The 14,551-nt window shown below is 39.4% G+C and overlaps 1 protein-coding gene across 2 annotated transcripts; it reads left to right on the top strand.

The window, feature by feature from the left end:
* The first annotated feature begins 110 nt into the window (after positions 1 to 110).
* On the top strand, positions 111 to 14,378 carry fntb (farnesyltransferase, CAAX box, subunit beta). 2 transcript variants are annotated; one of them, XM_067481551.1, is made up of 12 exons: positions 113 to 530; positions 1,029 to 1,093; positions 4,546 to 4,618; positions 5,152 to 5,243; positions 6,514 to 6,660; positions 7,226 to 7,309; positions 8,638 to 8,724; positions 8,820 to 8,949; positions 11,070 to 11,202; positions 11,747 to 11,858; positions 11,967 to 12,081; positions 13,651 to 14,378. In XM_067481551.1, the coding sequence occupies exons 1-12, from the start codon at positions 432 to 434 to the stop codon at positions 13,807 to 13,809; spliced, it is 1,296 nt and encodes a 431-aa protein (XP_067337652.1). In that variant the 5' UTR covers positions 113 to 431; the 3' UTR covers positions 13,810 to 14,378. The 2 variants fall into 2 exon arrangements, with proteins under 2 accessions (XP_067337653.1, XP_067337652.1); XM_067481552.1 differs by lacking the exons at positions 4,546 to 4,618; positions 5,152 to 5,243 and having other exon boundaries at positions 111 to 530.
* Positions 14,379 to 14,551: the final 173 nt, after the last annotated feature.

The following is a 14,551-nucleotide window of genomic DNA, read 5'->3' as shown; positions in this document are numbered from 1 at the left end:
GGTATTTTGTTTAAATGTATTTTGAAAGATTAATCTGACAATTTCCGGTACTTCTTTGCTCGAGTGTAGCGGACTTGAACTACCGTGATAGGAACAATACGCGCGATTGCACTGCTTCTTTCGACGTCAAAATCAAAAGAACTGTGCTAAAAGAGGGATTAAATAAAGGTTGGACACCGAATAATATTCGTACACACACTCGTAAGCATAACGGTGCATTAAAACTAGCGCTATACACTTATACAGCCTGAATGTCTTTTTTCGCACTACAATAAAGAGAGAGATTTGTTCCCTTGGAGACGCCGTAGCGGGTTTGCGCGCAGTTTCCGCTCACATCTACCTCAGCAGGAAAGTGTGCGAACTACCAAAACAAACTAAAAGCATCGCGTGTGTCGTCAACATCGCTCCAGCTAAAGTGTAATACTAACAATATGGACGGTGTACCGACACCCCTGCGATGTTTCCGAGAGTGCCATTCGGCTGAGTTGTTCATAGACGACGGGGTGGAGACGGTGACTTCAGTGGAGCAGGTAAGCGGAGGCGTAGATTAGCTTCGTTGGGTAACGAAGCTAATGCTAATGCTTTTCTCAACTCTTGAAGGAAAGTGTGACGCGGCTCCAATGATCAAACATTGTGTTTATGTACTATTTAGATTAAAATGATGACCAGAAGCCGGTTTGTTTATTACCTAATTAACTTAAGCGAATTTAAGTTAGCCAATTGGAGCATGCAGGGAGTTAGCATTGTGCTAATTGGATTAAGTTTAATTGTATGTATCTGTAAAGTTAGCTAAATAACTTCCACAGACCTCTAATGGCTGTGTTCAAATGTCTTTTTGACCAAATGCCCAACACGCGGAGATATTTAGCTCCCAGTGATATACGGTAAACCAACGCACACAGAAGAAGCTTATAGAAGTACTAGCGATACTGATACTGATCCATGAAAGGGGGATTTAATTAGCTCCCAATGACGTTCATGGTGACAGCTTTACACTTTCCTTTTTCCTGCCTTGTCTTTGTAACTAGAAAAAGGTGGAGCGCAGCATTGGAGAAGTCACCAGTGTTTACAAGCAAGCTCACAGCACAGCACAGTAAGTATGCACCGCATGTCAAAGACACACTGTGTTGGTCAAGCTGGTGTGAGCAGAGTTGGACAGTTCATGGAGCTTGGACTGTCCAACTCTGTTTGAACGGCAACCGTTAAAAAATGTACACATACACACAAGCGTGACTTAACAGATATTTTACATGCTAATTCCAGCCTACCAACCAATTTAAACAAATGGGATATCAAGGTTAATAACTGCCAGTGCATATACAGAATGATTGTCATGAACAGGTAGGGCACATCAGGCTTTGAGGAGCTAACTTCGAAAATGAACAATATTTGCGTAGTCAGTAATTTAATAAGAGGAAACGGACGATGTAAATTTAGAAATTTTTAACAAATACAATTTGTATAACTTAGGGGATCTATTAATTTACAGCAATTTATTAGCACACTATTTACTTGGTTGTTGGACAAGAATGTAGTAATATTTTAACTTCATGTTAACCTGCACCAACTCACCTGTTGTCACAGTAACATAGACAGAAAGCTTACCCTCATCTTGATGTGCTTCTTAGCCAACAGCTGTGTCACTACATCAGCGTCATTTAGGATTTCTTTTGTCACTTGGCAGCGTTCAGTCTAATATCCGTGCTTTTTGAACTTTGTTTGGTCACTACCAACACTGAGGGAGATGTCTTGCTCTAAATACTCCACTTTGTTCACCAGATAGTTTTTAACATTGTCTGCCTACTGTCTAATGCTGAGCAGGGTTTTTTTAGTGCTTCTCCTCTTAAACAACTGTCTGCTGTGTCTGAAAGCAACCAAAATGGTAGCATTGTCAGCCAAACAGCTAAACAATGAGCTAAAACTAATTAAAGCTCCATAAAGCAGAGGACAGCTGCAGTTTTAGGTGATAAATTGTGTTGTCATGTTATGGTATAGTATCAAACATAAAGAATGACAATATACATAATAGCTGCTTTAAATGTTCTTTAGAAGTATGTGTAGGAGAAATAAAATTGTTGCAATGCTGTTGCTTCAGATGTGAGACTGTTAAGTCAGATATAAGAGGTTGGATAGATCAGAACACCTTGGATTCAGTCTGTCACAAAAGCCCTCGTGGACCATATAAAAGTATGTATCGGGAAAATGTGTATTTTCAAACCCAGGGTGATGGTGGTCAAATGTGAAGCCATAGAATTTCCAGTCCTCTATTCATAGTGCATTTACAGTTTTGAATACATTTCTGCTTTTATGAAAAATTTTTAAGAACAGAACAGGCTGTTAGACATGTGTGCATCGATATGTTCAATGGCTGATCTGTACATGGTGTGTTGATCAGCCCACATACTTTGCTTCTGTTATCAGCTTTCATCACTCCTCATTTAATGGGGTGACTCATCTCATTTCTATGACAACAGCCTGGACCTAAATGTCACCAACACTGCAGCCAATGGGGAAATGCTTATGCACTATATGACATTACCAAAAGATTAAAAGCATTAATAGGTAGGTAAAGTAGAGATTCAATTCAATTTTTCAATTCAACTTTATTTATATAGCGCCAATTCACAACAAAGTCATGAATAGAGGTCATGCATTTAGTTGTGATCTAGTTTGTTTTGTGTAGTTTGGCCTGCAGTGGTTATCAACACAGCCGACTATGTTTGGTGGTTTAAAAGGAAGATGTGGATCTCTGATATGCAGTATTTTACTTTCCACGTATGCCACTTAAATATAGAATTTCTTAGAACCCTTCAGATGCAGATGCACTTTAAAGTTTGCTGGTCTTGATCAAGTCCTTTTGAAAGCATCCAGTAATTTTCTTATTTGCTGCCCTTTTTTGTTAAGTGTGTTAACATTTTTTAAGGGTGTTGTTGAACAGGGTTAAGGACAAAATCAGTACAATCAACAAAAATTCTAGAAAGAGGAGCACTTTCAGTTTTTTTATCATCGAGTTTGAGCAGCACAAAGCACATTTGATTTTTCTGTCGTTGGTAATAACAGAAATGCAACACTGTATTCTTTCGTATTCTTTAATGTGATTTCTATTTACATTAGTTTTGAGGCATTTTTGTCTTTATTAACTGGACATAGATAAGAGAGGGGGCATAGACCCAGAAGCTTTGTGGTAATGTTTTACGTGACTTAACCAGTATAGTACCATGAACAACACTCAATAAGTTAAATACTTGTTGTACTTCATTTACTATATGACCTGCACCTTAAAAACCCACCGTGTTTAATTGGTGTGTTCTTGTAGAATGTAACCATAACATGAGATTGCTGAAACCCCTAGTGTCGACACATAAGCACCCTTGCTGCCATCAGTGCTGACTACAGTTTTGTCATTTTTGGACTATATTTTCAAATAACAAAAATGATCATAGCATAAATTGCAAGAAGTTGTGCAACTACCGTCAGAGTGACAGTAGAAATGGAAAGTGGTGTTTGGATTTATTTGCCTCTTTCTGATGTTTGTTCTCTTCAACTTGAGAGTGAAATTATAGGTTTAATTTTCGCACTCACTTGTCTGCAGCTTAGTGTGCCCTCAACATTTACCAGCCAAGTTAAGTCCTCGCCTGATGCGAAGAATTTTGGTGGGTGGAATGGATTTTAGCTGCGTAACACCGGCCCTGTGCTCCTCTGTGGTTGCTGTTGTGTTGTGCTGCTGTGAATCCTTGGGCAGCAATATGTGACTAACCCTGTGTAGGTAGAGTGTAATTACAATGGTTGTAGCAAACACTAGGTTTAAAAAAAAAAAAAAAAGGTGGGCAGTGAAATGTGTGGGTGGTGAGGTGGGGGACTGTCTGCAGTGTTTGACTCACTGACATGCATACATGTGTTTGACTTAAAGAAATGCTGATATGCTCATTCCTACGTGGGGCTTATAAAGAAGAGCCAAATTCTATAAAACAATAATTATTAATAATTATTAATAATAATAATTATTAATAATAATTAATAATAATTAAATAGTATTTGTCTTGTTTTTCACATTCTGCAATAATTTTGTTCTTTTATTTTTGTTGACAACAAGGACAGCACTGGATATTCTGTTAATTGAGATTGGGTGAAAAAATAGCAGCAAACTGCAAAGGAGACACTAACTTGGCTGTAGATATTACAGCATTTTCATACAAAAATAGATATCTAAAAACATGTGACATTGTCGTATAAAAAATTAAAATAACATGCTTTAGGTGAACCACAGGAGGGCGTATAGGGTTTGCCAATGTTTGAAACTTAAAGCAATTTGGTACATTTTGTACCGTCTGGAGTCACGACTCACGTCTACCAGTGATATTCAAAATAAAAAATAACAAGTACACAATGTGTTAACAGAGTTCAGTAGAATTTACTGATGAATGTGGTAGAGAAGGGGGTGAATTCCGCCTCTTCTATGTTTCTCCAATTTCAGCATCAGCATACCATGTTGCATTCCAGGTGCTGCCTGTTTGTAGTTGATCTATATCTTGTTTTTGTGTGCAGGCCAACATTGTTGCAGGATCAACACTACCAATATCTCAAAAAGGGCTTGCGTCATTTATCAGATGCTTATGAGGTATGAATCACACTTTCTACCATTGTGTTGGTAATTACCAGAGCTGTGCTCTGTGAAACCACAACTTGTGGATATGTGTCTGATGGGCTAAAAAAAAGTATGCTTGTCTTCTCTTAGGAAGGTTGCTTCCTTTTTGAATACATTCTCTGCTCGCTTCAGAAAAGAGAGGGGGAAGAGCATTTCCTACCTCCAGCTAAGTATCGGCCGTATATCTGAAAACCAGACTGACAGTGTGTTGATATTGCTGTGACATAATTTATTTATATGTTCAGTTCAACACTGCGACAGTTTTGCAAAGAGTTGGGGATGGGAATCAGAACAAAACACATCCCTGTATTGTTTGGATCATACACACTATGAAGTAGTAAGATATCAACACAGTGAAAACAAGTCTGACCAACTTGTTTTCTGCTGTCTCTGACTAACTGACTGATCTTGCATTCTTTTTTATTGCTGCAATTGGAATCTGATGACCATCATGGTGTGTGTGTGTGTGCGTGTGTGTTTGTGTGTGCGTGTGTGTCTGTGAGTAGTGTCTGGATGCTAGCAGACCGTGGCTTTGCTTCTGGATTCTTCACAGTCTGGAGTTACTAGAGGAGCCCATCCCCTCTGCTGTCGCCACAGAGTGAGTGACGCGTACACACATGTACTCATACTCTACAACTCAACTGCTACCAAGAATGGAGCCAAATAAAGGCTGTGCAATGCCAAGGACAGTTGCATAATTCTCAAAATAGCTAAATGCTGTCGAAAAAGCAAAGGGATGCTTTACAAAAAGGAACGGCATTTATGTAATAACTAAGAAAATTGAAATTTAAAAGATAAATATTTGGTAGAAGAGGTGCTACTAAAGGCCTTGCAAAGTAATGTCCTGATGTTCTGCATGAAAGTGGAAATGACAATTTGTCTAAAAAAGAATAAATAAAAAATACAGCCTTTAAATTATTTTAAAATGAGTAATGGAACGTAGAGAGCAGAGCAACATGTTGTTAAAACGTTATGGGCCCCAGCAGCAAGGAATTATTAATTTTCCTCAGTAACATCCACCGTAATTAACTAGTCATAGCGTTGATAAAGGAGGCAATAAAATTAATGTTTTTCCTCAAATTACCATGACCAGTAATTGTGATTAATGACACTACTGAACACAGTAGACAGATGTATTATTGTTTATTACGTTTATTCACTTCACACATTGTTGCTGTTGTTGCCACTAAAGTGTCATTTGATTAAGCGATTGCTTGTCAGACGTAACACTCTGCAAACCCCACGGCAAGTAGCAATGCCAGGCTTCCAACCCACGCTTTCATTATTACTGTTAAGCCTGCCAACACACCGGGTGCCAGTGCCCAGCGCCAATGTGACGCCCTCACATGCAAAAGCACACAGGCCCTTGTTCATGCATATATAACAATGCAACCTACAGCAGCTCACGTTCTCTGTCCAATGAAATGTACACTGTTCCCAGCTCCGCGTTGGCATCGTGCTGTTTGGCCAAAGTTAATTTAGGTTCCCCTTCCAGCTCATTTGGCTCATGACAGTTATGTGATTTCTGTCCATGGCGGAGGATGAAGAGGACATTTGTGAGAGAAGCAGCTTGGTGCACTGAGGCTGGAAACAGAGGAAGCTGTGGTCGTGATCGTCTGCGCTCAGCGCCACGTCAGCTAGAGGGAACTAACCCCGTAGTGCTCGTTTTACTGTTTTACGGTTAAGGTTGTGCAGAATGAGACTGCTGACAATCTAATGGTTGAGTGTGATGTGTGGAAAAACTGGTTTGACACCTTCACATTTTTTTAACATCTTCTAGCAGCACTGATCTTTGACCTCACTGTTTTCATGTCCGTTTGTGCCATTGAACATTATGTATTCACATGCTCCTGATCATGTCTTTTCAGTGTGTGTCAGTTCCTGGCTCGCTGTCAGAGCCCAACTGGGGGTTTTGCTGGGGGACCAGGACAACACGCCCACCTCGCACCCACCTACGCTGCTGTTAATGCCCTTTGCGTCATCGGCACAGAGGAGGCCTATAATGTTATAGACAGGTACAGTCGCACAGGAAAGTTGCTATAGAAGCAGATTTACTGCTTCACTTGTTGTTATGTTTAATCACATTTAGTTGTTTTGTTGAAATCAGCTGTCCAGTTAAATTACAGTTACGAATGTAGGACGAAGTGAGCGAATAGACTGAGAGAGATTTGACTTGTACAGTCATTTTATGCTTGAAATTGGGTTATTAATCGAGGCTTTTAAAAGCTGCACTTGTACAGTAGCAGGAGAGTCATATTACTGAGTCTGTAATTTAACCACCATATATTTATAGTGCTCTTATTTGCATTTATGCGTAAGTAAATGGCCACATAGAGCTACCAACAGCTACACAGCCAGAGCTTCTCTTCCACTGTTGCGAAGCAGCTTCAGACAGCAGGTGTGACTTTGCATTCGTGCTTTATTAAATTTGCAGTACTTACACTGTTCAACTTGCCTTCCCCTACCCCCCTCTGTTCGTTGCTCTGCCGTATCTCCTTCCCTCTATCCATTTCTCCCCGCCTTCTCTTCTTTTTACCCCATATATACTCACCTCTATCCTCGCCTGCCAACTTTCTCCAGGGAGAAGCTGCTCGATTTCCTGTGGTCAGTGAAACAGCCAGATGGCTCGTTTGTGATGCACATTGGAGGGGAGGTGGATGTCAGGTGAGAGCAGAAATATTCGCCAAAGGAAAGGATCAGACACATGCATCACTTACAATTAAGAGCATGTTTGCTCTCCACAGTACAATATATTATTGTGTATTGTAACAGTGCATGTGTTTTACTGCTAAACTTGCACAATGAGCACTTGCATCCAATAAGTAGGACATTTTTTTTTGTCTTTTCTCCACTTTTTCTCTCATTCCCTTTGCATGTGTTATGTTCTTTGTTCCCCCACTGTGTAGATTAAAAAAGAGAAGAAATACCCACAATTATTTTTTGTAAGAGTAGATTTATGTGACTTAGTGTGTGTGTGTGTGTGTGTGTCTGGCAGTGGGGTTTGAAGTATTGTCTTCTGTTTTGGCAAAGAACGTCAAACGTCTGAGTTACTTTTTAATTCTCAGTGGAGGCTGTTAGCTGCTATGTTCTGTCATTCTATATTATTCTGGCACTTTCCTCTCACACAGGTTGGATAATCAGACACTGCCACATGAAAACCACACTTTACGAATATGTCGGCCTTCCACAGACTAAGAAACATTTCTGAGCTAATCCGTAGGTGGTTGTACGGAATTCTATTACCCTACGAATTATAGACAGGTTCACTCGGTTCCCCTTTTCATTTAGGGGTAACTGGTGACATTCAGTGTTTTTCTTATTGAGAACAAATCCCATGAAAAGATCCAAACTAACTGTGTCTTTATCCAAAGACACTTTAAAACACACATTACTGTGAACTTGGTCCTGTTGTTTTTTACGAGTCAATGATACACACCCCTCTCTGCTATTTTAAATACTCAACAGAGCAAATGAGATTGTACAGATGTATCAAGTGGCCAGTGAGTGTATGTATGTCATCTACATTCCTTAGGTGATATTAACTCCCTCACAGTGTGAGGAGAAAACAAGCTTAGTTAATTAATATTATCCACAAATTGCCTAAAGTCTGACTAGTGTTAATTCTTTTGCATATTTATATGTTTATCCTGGGTCACTTGTATAATACACACAGTGCTCATCAGTAGCATAAACCCTTTGTTCTGGTCTCATTAAAGAATAACTTTGGTCACTTTCTAAATTGATAAAATTTTCAACAGTCCCCATGACAATGATGAGTCGGTTGTACTCGCATAAAAAAAAAAACACCAGCCACACACCAATTCACTAGGTAATACATGACTTCATTCCAAAACTATTAGGATATTTTTAACGTTTATGCCTAGTTGGCTGCCAATCTAAAATTACAGAGCTTTCGAAAATAAGATTCAAGTGTAGGAAAAGCTGACTTCTTTCTGACCCATATCCACCTGTTTGCTCTTTCCCTTGTGTAGAAGTGCATATTGTGCAGCTTCTGTAGCGTCGCTCACAAACATCCTCACACCTAAGCTGTTTGAAGACACAACCAACTGGATCCTCAGGTATAACCCACCACCAGACTGGTTTGTTGAATTATTTATCTCTTATGTTCTAGGGAGGGTTTTTGTGTGGTTCTGACCTTTTATTCTGTTTCTAGGTGTCAGAACTGGGAGGGGGGTCTGAGTGGAGTGCCAGGTTTGGAGGCTCATGGTGGCTACACGTTCTGTGGCACAGCTGCCCTCGTCATCCTGGGCAATGAACATATGCTAGATCTCAAAGCCTTGTTGGTGAGCAGCCTCGTATGGCTTTTTTCCTTAAGTCAAAGCTTTTCAGGTTATGACATAAGAAGCATTTAAGTTTAAATAAAACACTCAAAGTAGTCAAAAAGACATGCCGGGCATCGATCGCTACAGAGCTACAATTTGTGCTAAAGTAATATCCAATGGAACGAGCAGTAACACAAATACAGATGCTCTATTATGATTCACAGCAATACTTCATTAAGTGAAACTCATGTCTTTTTGACATATTTTGAAAATGATTTGTTCTGCACCTTTATATAGGTTTGGTTGTATTTCACTTATGTTTTGTTGAACCATGTAGATATGATCTAAATGCAATTGAAATATGTTATTAGATATTAATTCACTTGATTTGTGCGATCACTAGATTCTTGGCACATTATAGGACAAAGTCTCCATCAGTTTTCCTAATATGGTTCATGTCTGGACTGTTTGGAGACAGCGGGGCAGATGATTGCTGACACAGAGGTTAAGATCAGATTGAAAAAAAGCAAGACGATGTGTCACCAATAGGCCAATCTGCAGCCTAATCTTATTGAAGCCAGTAAAACGTCTAGAATCACTTCTTTCAGCAATTTTCAATCATCCTTCAGATAAACCAAAAGCACTCTCCCTGCTGCTGTTATTACACTGTTACCACTCTGTTGCACATATTCAAATGCTGTGGTATTAAACTTAAATTTGCATATGAGCACAACCTGTTCCCCACACATTAGCAGTTAAGCAACCCCCCTCCTTTAAACAGTCTCTCAGCTCTGTAGCCCTCACTCGCTAGTACACAGGTTAGCACGAGTACACCATCTGTGGCCTCCTGTGCCACTGTCCGTCCACCTAAGAGACCTCCTGCATGTGGATTTACGTCTCAAGGTTTGACCCGAGTGACAGTGGAGCTGGAGGTGCCACTGAACTTTGTTAGTCGACACCAAACATAACGTCAGCAGCATGACTCACCTGCTGATTCTGCTCTGCACAACACTGTGTACTGGTGCACAGCCAATACAGTCCGCTCCAAATGTATTGGAACAGCGAGGCCGATTCAGTGGTGTGCTGTAAACTGAAGACATTTGGGTTTGAGACAAACTTTCAGACTCTTAGCTTTCAGTTGATAGATATCCTAGACCCAGATGTCTTCAGTGTACAGCTAAAGCAACTTATTTGGCTTTGCTGTTCCAATATTTTAGGAGGGGACGTTTTACTGTAGCGTATATATGAGTTAAAAAGTATATTTATTTTTGAAAATGTCACCCTGGGTGCTGGGAATTTGTTTTGATCGGTTGATGTCAGAGAAATGCTCATCACAATCATCCACAGGTTGCTAAATATTGAAGTTGTTAGTTGCTGGTTCCAACATATATAAGCATATAAATGTTTGAAAACCATTTCATTTGCTTTAAATTATGAGTGTTCGGACTGAAAAATGTTTTTCATGTAGTCCTTCATCAGGTAATATGGGATGAGTCACAGCCCCAGACTCATCCCTGAGAGAATGACTGAGTCATTACCAAGCGATTCATGTTGATGGCAGCTCTCAGGTTTATGTGGCCTTGCTGTATTTTCTTATGTAGTATTACTAAAGTTCCTTCTTTAACACTCTAGAGGTTGAGGGTACACATGTTTGTCCTTGGAAATTTGTGCAGTGAGTACAAAGCTGCGAGAACAACCGAATGAAGAAAATACAACCGGCGACAGTCTGTTTTTCAAGTTCCAAAATTAAGAAACAGTTTGGAGTTGAAAGATGTAATTTTCCAAATAATTTTTCAATTTTCCAATTGCTACTAATTAATAAACTGTATGTCAGTCCCATTTGCTTCATTGGTACTAAACGTATCTTCCCTATTCCATAAATAGGCTAGACCCCAGCTGGTAAATCTTGTCTTCCCAAATTACTAAGTCCAAGGTGTGGACACAATATGTGTGCCAATTAGTGGTTTCTATGGCAACACTCTCCTTGGTAATTAGAGATATGAAGATGCTGCATTTGCATTCTGTCTTAGGAGATAAAGAGTTAAGCTTCTATGACTGTTTCCTTGGGATTCACTTGTCAAACAGTGCTGTGGGGTTTTATGGATTATATTAAATGTATATTTGTTGTGTCTTCCCCTCAGCGGTGGGTGGTCAGCAGACAGATGCGATTTGAGGGAGGTTTTCAGGGGCGTTGCAATAAATTGGTGGATGGCTGCTACTCTTTCTGGCAGGCTGGAATCCTGCCTCTACTCCACAGAGCCTTATTCAAAGAAGGTACTGTATCCTTAGTCTCAGCAATGCGTTGTGTTTAAGCAGGCTGTCAAGCGTGTTTTCATTCAGTATGATACACTGTGGGCTCTGCTTAAAATGATCAAGTTGGGGGAAGTAATATTTGTTCATCTTCAATTCATCTGTTTTTCACCTCAATATCAGCCTTTTTTTATTTAAACAGATTGTCAACATCACTTTATAAATTGTCGGATTTTAAAGCTGGGTTTGCGAGAGGACCCTGATAATAACAGTTTGCAGTAAGAAAGGCCTTATTGTTGCACATAAAATGCATTTTGAAATAGAAAAAAGAGAAATGGATAAATGATGACAGATAAGCTGGTGATAACATGCCCTGTTTGCAACATATAAAGTACCTCACAAAAATGCCATTGTTATAATCCAGTTTTCATTTAGCAATGTCTTAATTAAAATAGATATACATTCCTGTTCTAAATGTATCTTTTCATGTTAAATATCTGTAGGAAGACCAACTTCTGTTTATGTCGTCATCCTTAGCCGTGTGTCTATCTGAATTGTGTTTGTGCAGGAGAGTCTGAGCTGAGTCGGCAGCGGTGGATGTTTGACCAGCAGGCCTTGCAGGAGTACATCCTCCTGTGCTGTCAGAACCCAATAGGGGGGCTTCTAGATAAGCCTGGCAAGTCAGTACTGCACCATCTGGACACTCACTCACACTCAACACAGATAGATGTGATTCATAGTGTTTGTTCATGCCCATAATTTGTATATGCATGTGTATGTGTGTCCAGATCCAGGGATTTTTACCACACGTGTTACTGCCTGAGCGGCCTCTCCATAGCACAGCACTTTGGAAACAAGGACCTCCACCATGAAATGATCCTTGGCGGAGAGGAGAACAGATTGGTGAGGCTGCAGCCACAGGGGGGAGGGTGGGATAGCTGAACGAGGGTGGATGAATTCAGAAATTTTACCATTTCAATTTTAGCATCTAGCTTCTTCTTTAAATCGTTTAGTTGAGATTCTAGAGAAAACAAGCATTTTTTACAATTCCAGTCTCAGGTCTAACAATACTGTAAACATTTGGCTTCATAATATTTTTGCTCAAATGAAAAATAAATATCAGCACATCTTGCAGACAAGTGCAAACTTCTTAGACATTTAGCTTTATTAGTGAACCACCAGCTTCCTTTACCACTGTATTCACTGAGATTTTTCTGCTAACTCGCAGACAAGTCAGTTGAAATTCTTTTGGCTCTTAAGGAATTGTCCTTATTTCCGTCCACCATTACCACCCTGTACTGTGCAGCCCACCTGTCTCTGCGTAGTTGATTGGTTCTGGTGCCTAAAAATATATAATCAGCCTCACACCAAAGCTGGATCACTGAATATATCTTTCAAATTAGCGCAGCTAATTTTTTGTCCCCTGGAAACAAACGTGATCAGTTTTCACAGAGATTTAATGCTCACGGGCAGCAGATTTTGAGAATGTAAAAATAAATTAAATCCTTTTTAAAAGTCATCTGGTGCTCTACTTTCACCTCTATTGGCCTTTTTTCTAATTAATCAAAAAAAATTTCATTTTAATTTAATTGCATGCTCCAGTATTAAAAGCCAGTTTAATAGTTTAAAAAGACAGTTTCTAATTTTTTTTCCACTTTATATGTATATGATCCAGTATCTGAATCAGAAATGAGAAGCCCTGACAGATGTTTGATGTTGGGGGGATGTGAAAAGTATTAGAAGTACAACAAATAAAGTGGCTGCACATGCAAGATTTGAATGGCGCCGTTAGGGGTGTTGGTTATATTTTCCTGTTTCCTGTTGTGTATTTTTGACACTTGCAGTTGCTTGCACTAAACGTGCCTCTCATGCATATTGTACTATAAAAACAAAGCTGGACATTATTCCCGGATTCTGAACGCTTTTCCTAATGTAGTTTAAAACCTACTAGATATGAGCAAAATAATAGGAAGATGTTTACACTGATTAATTTTTTTTTATTTTCTGAGTCGATTCAACTCTGGAAATTCCTGTAGTTTGTATTTTGCGGTGGTGTTACGTTAGATGGTATTGTAATGGCTCATTTGCTACCACACATACCAAAATAAAAGGGAAGAGGTTTACAATGAAAGGATTTATCAGAATTGAATTTTACAGATCTTTTCAGAAAGTTGTTGCTTTGCATGTTTTTGTTCTGGTAGTTACTCACTTTGAGTAAATAACATTTCTAAGACACATTGTCATGTGGAGATAAGTCAAAGATTTCTTTTTTTATTTGAAATTAGAATAAGTAACTTTTTGAGCATTCAGGTGTGGAAAGAGGAAGGACACTAGTATAATTAAGTAATAGTGGAAATATAATTACACTAACTAAAAGCTGTTTTGCAAATTTGGTCATTTTAGCTAAATATAAGAGGAAGAGGTCTTAACAAATCAGTGATATAACATCTTTCCCTTTGTTCTAACCTGTAGGCACCAACTCATCCGGTTTACAACATTTGTCCAGATAAAGTAGCTCAGGCCCTGCAGCACTTTCACCGGCTGCCTGTCCCCGAGGACAAGAGACAGCCAGGAGCTCCAGCTGACGACAGGCAGTCGGACCCTGACGCTGCCTCCAACAGTCAGTCCTAGTTAGTCCTCAGCTGAAATGTCTGTGTTTGTCCAGCCAGCTCGGGAGAACAGACTCGAACCAGCAAACGGCAGTTTAGGAAGAGTTTGCCTGAATAAAGATCAGCTGCTTGTTAGCGGCTCTGCGTTCAGCTGAATGTTTGCTTGCAAGGAGTGTTGTTTTCATTCTCTGAAATAAAAGTGAAACTGTGGATGGTTTAGTACGACCAAGGTTAATAAAACTTTATAGTGCTTTTTATAATGGTCTTATATAAATGACATCTGAGTGGTGTAAAATATCTATGCATTTGCTAAACCTACCTGTTTGGGTTGTGGGCCACATTTACACCTACAAATACAAAAGGTAAAATAAAAAGCATATGCGAAACCAGAGTCTGAATGTTATCAATAAAAGCCACGATCTAATGTTTATCCTGTTTAATGTCGCAGGAAGCTGGAGCTGATCCCAGCTGTCACTCGGTGAAAGTCGGTTACAACCTGGTCAGGAAAGTCAGTAAATGGTAAAAAGCAGAATCCATTACGAGGTAGCTTGTTTTGTCTGAAAAACCAAATAAAACATTCAATTAAAATATGATTCACCTTAGTTTTTTTTTTTAATAAAGCCAATAATACGTTTTTTGGGGGGGTTTCAGCTGTACTTTCAGAACTTATTTTAAATTATCACATTTAAATTACAGCAGTTGGCAACAGACTGTTGTTCGAAGACAAAACATCATCTGACCTGGTATTTGCTCCCGGCCACACA

The sequence above is a fragment of the Channa argus genome, chromosome 17 (assembly GCF_033026475.1).
Source record: "Channa argus isolate prfri chromosome 17, Channa argus male v1.0, whole genome shotgun sequence".
Lineage (NCBI taxonomy): Eukaryota > Metazoa > Chordata > Actinopteri > Anabantiformes > Channidae > Channa > Channa argus.
Note: the sequence above shows the minus strand (reverse complement) of the source record. Positions and strands in the feature narration are given on the sequence as shown.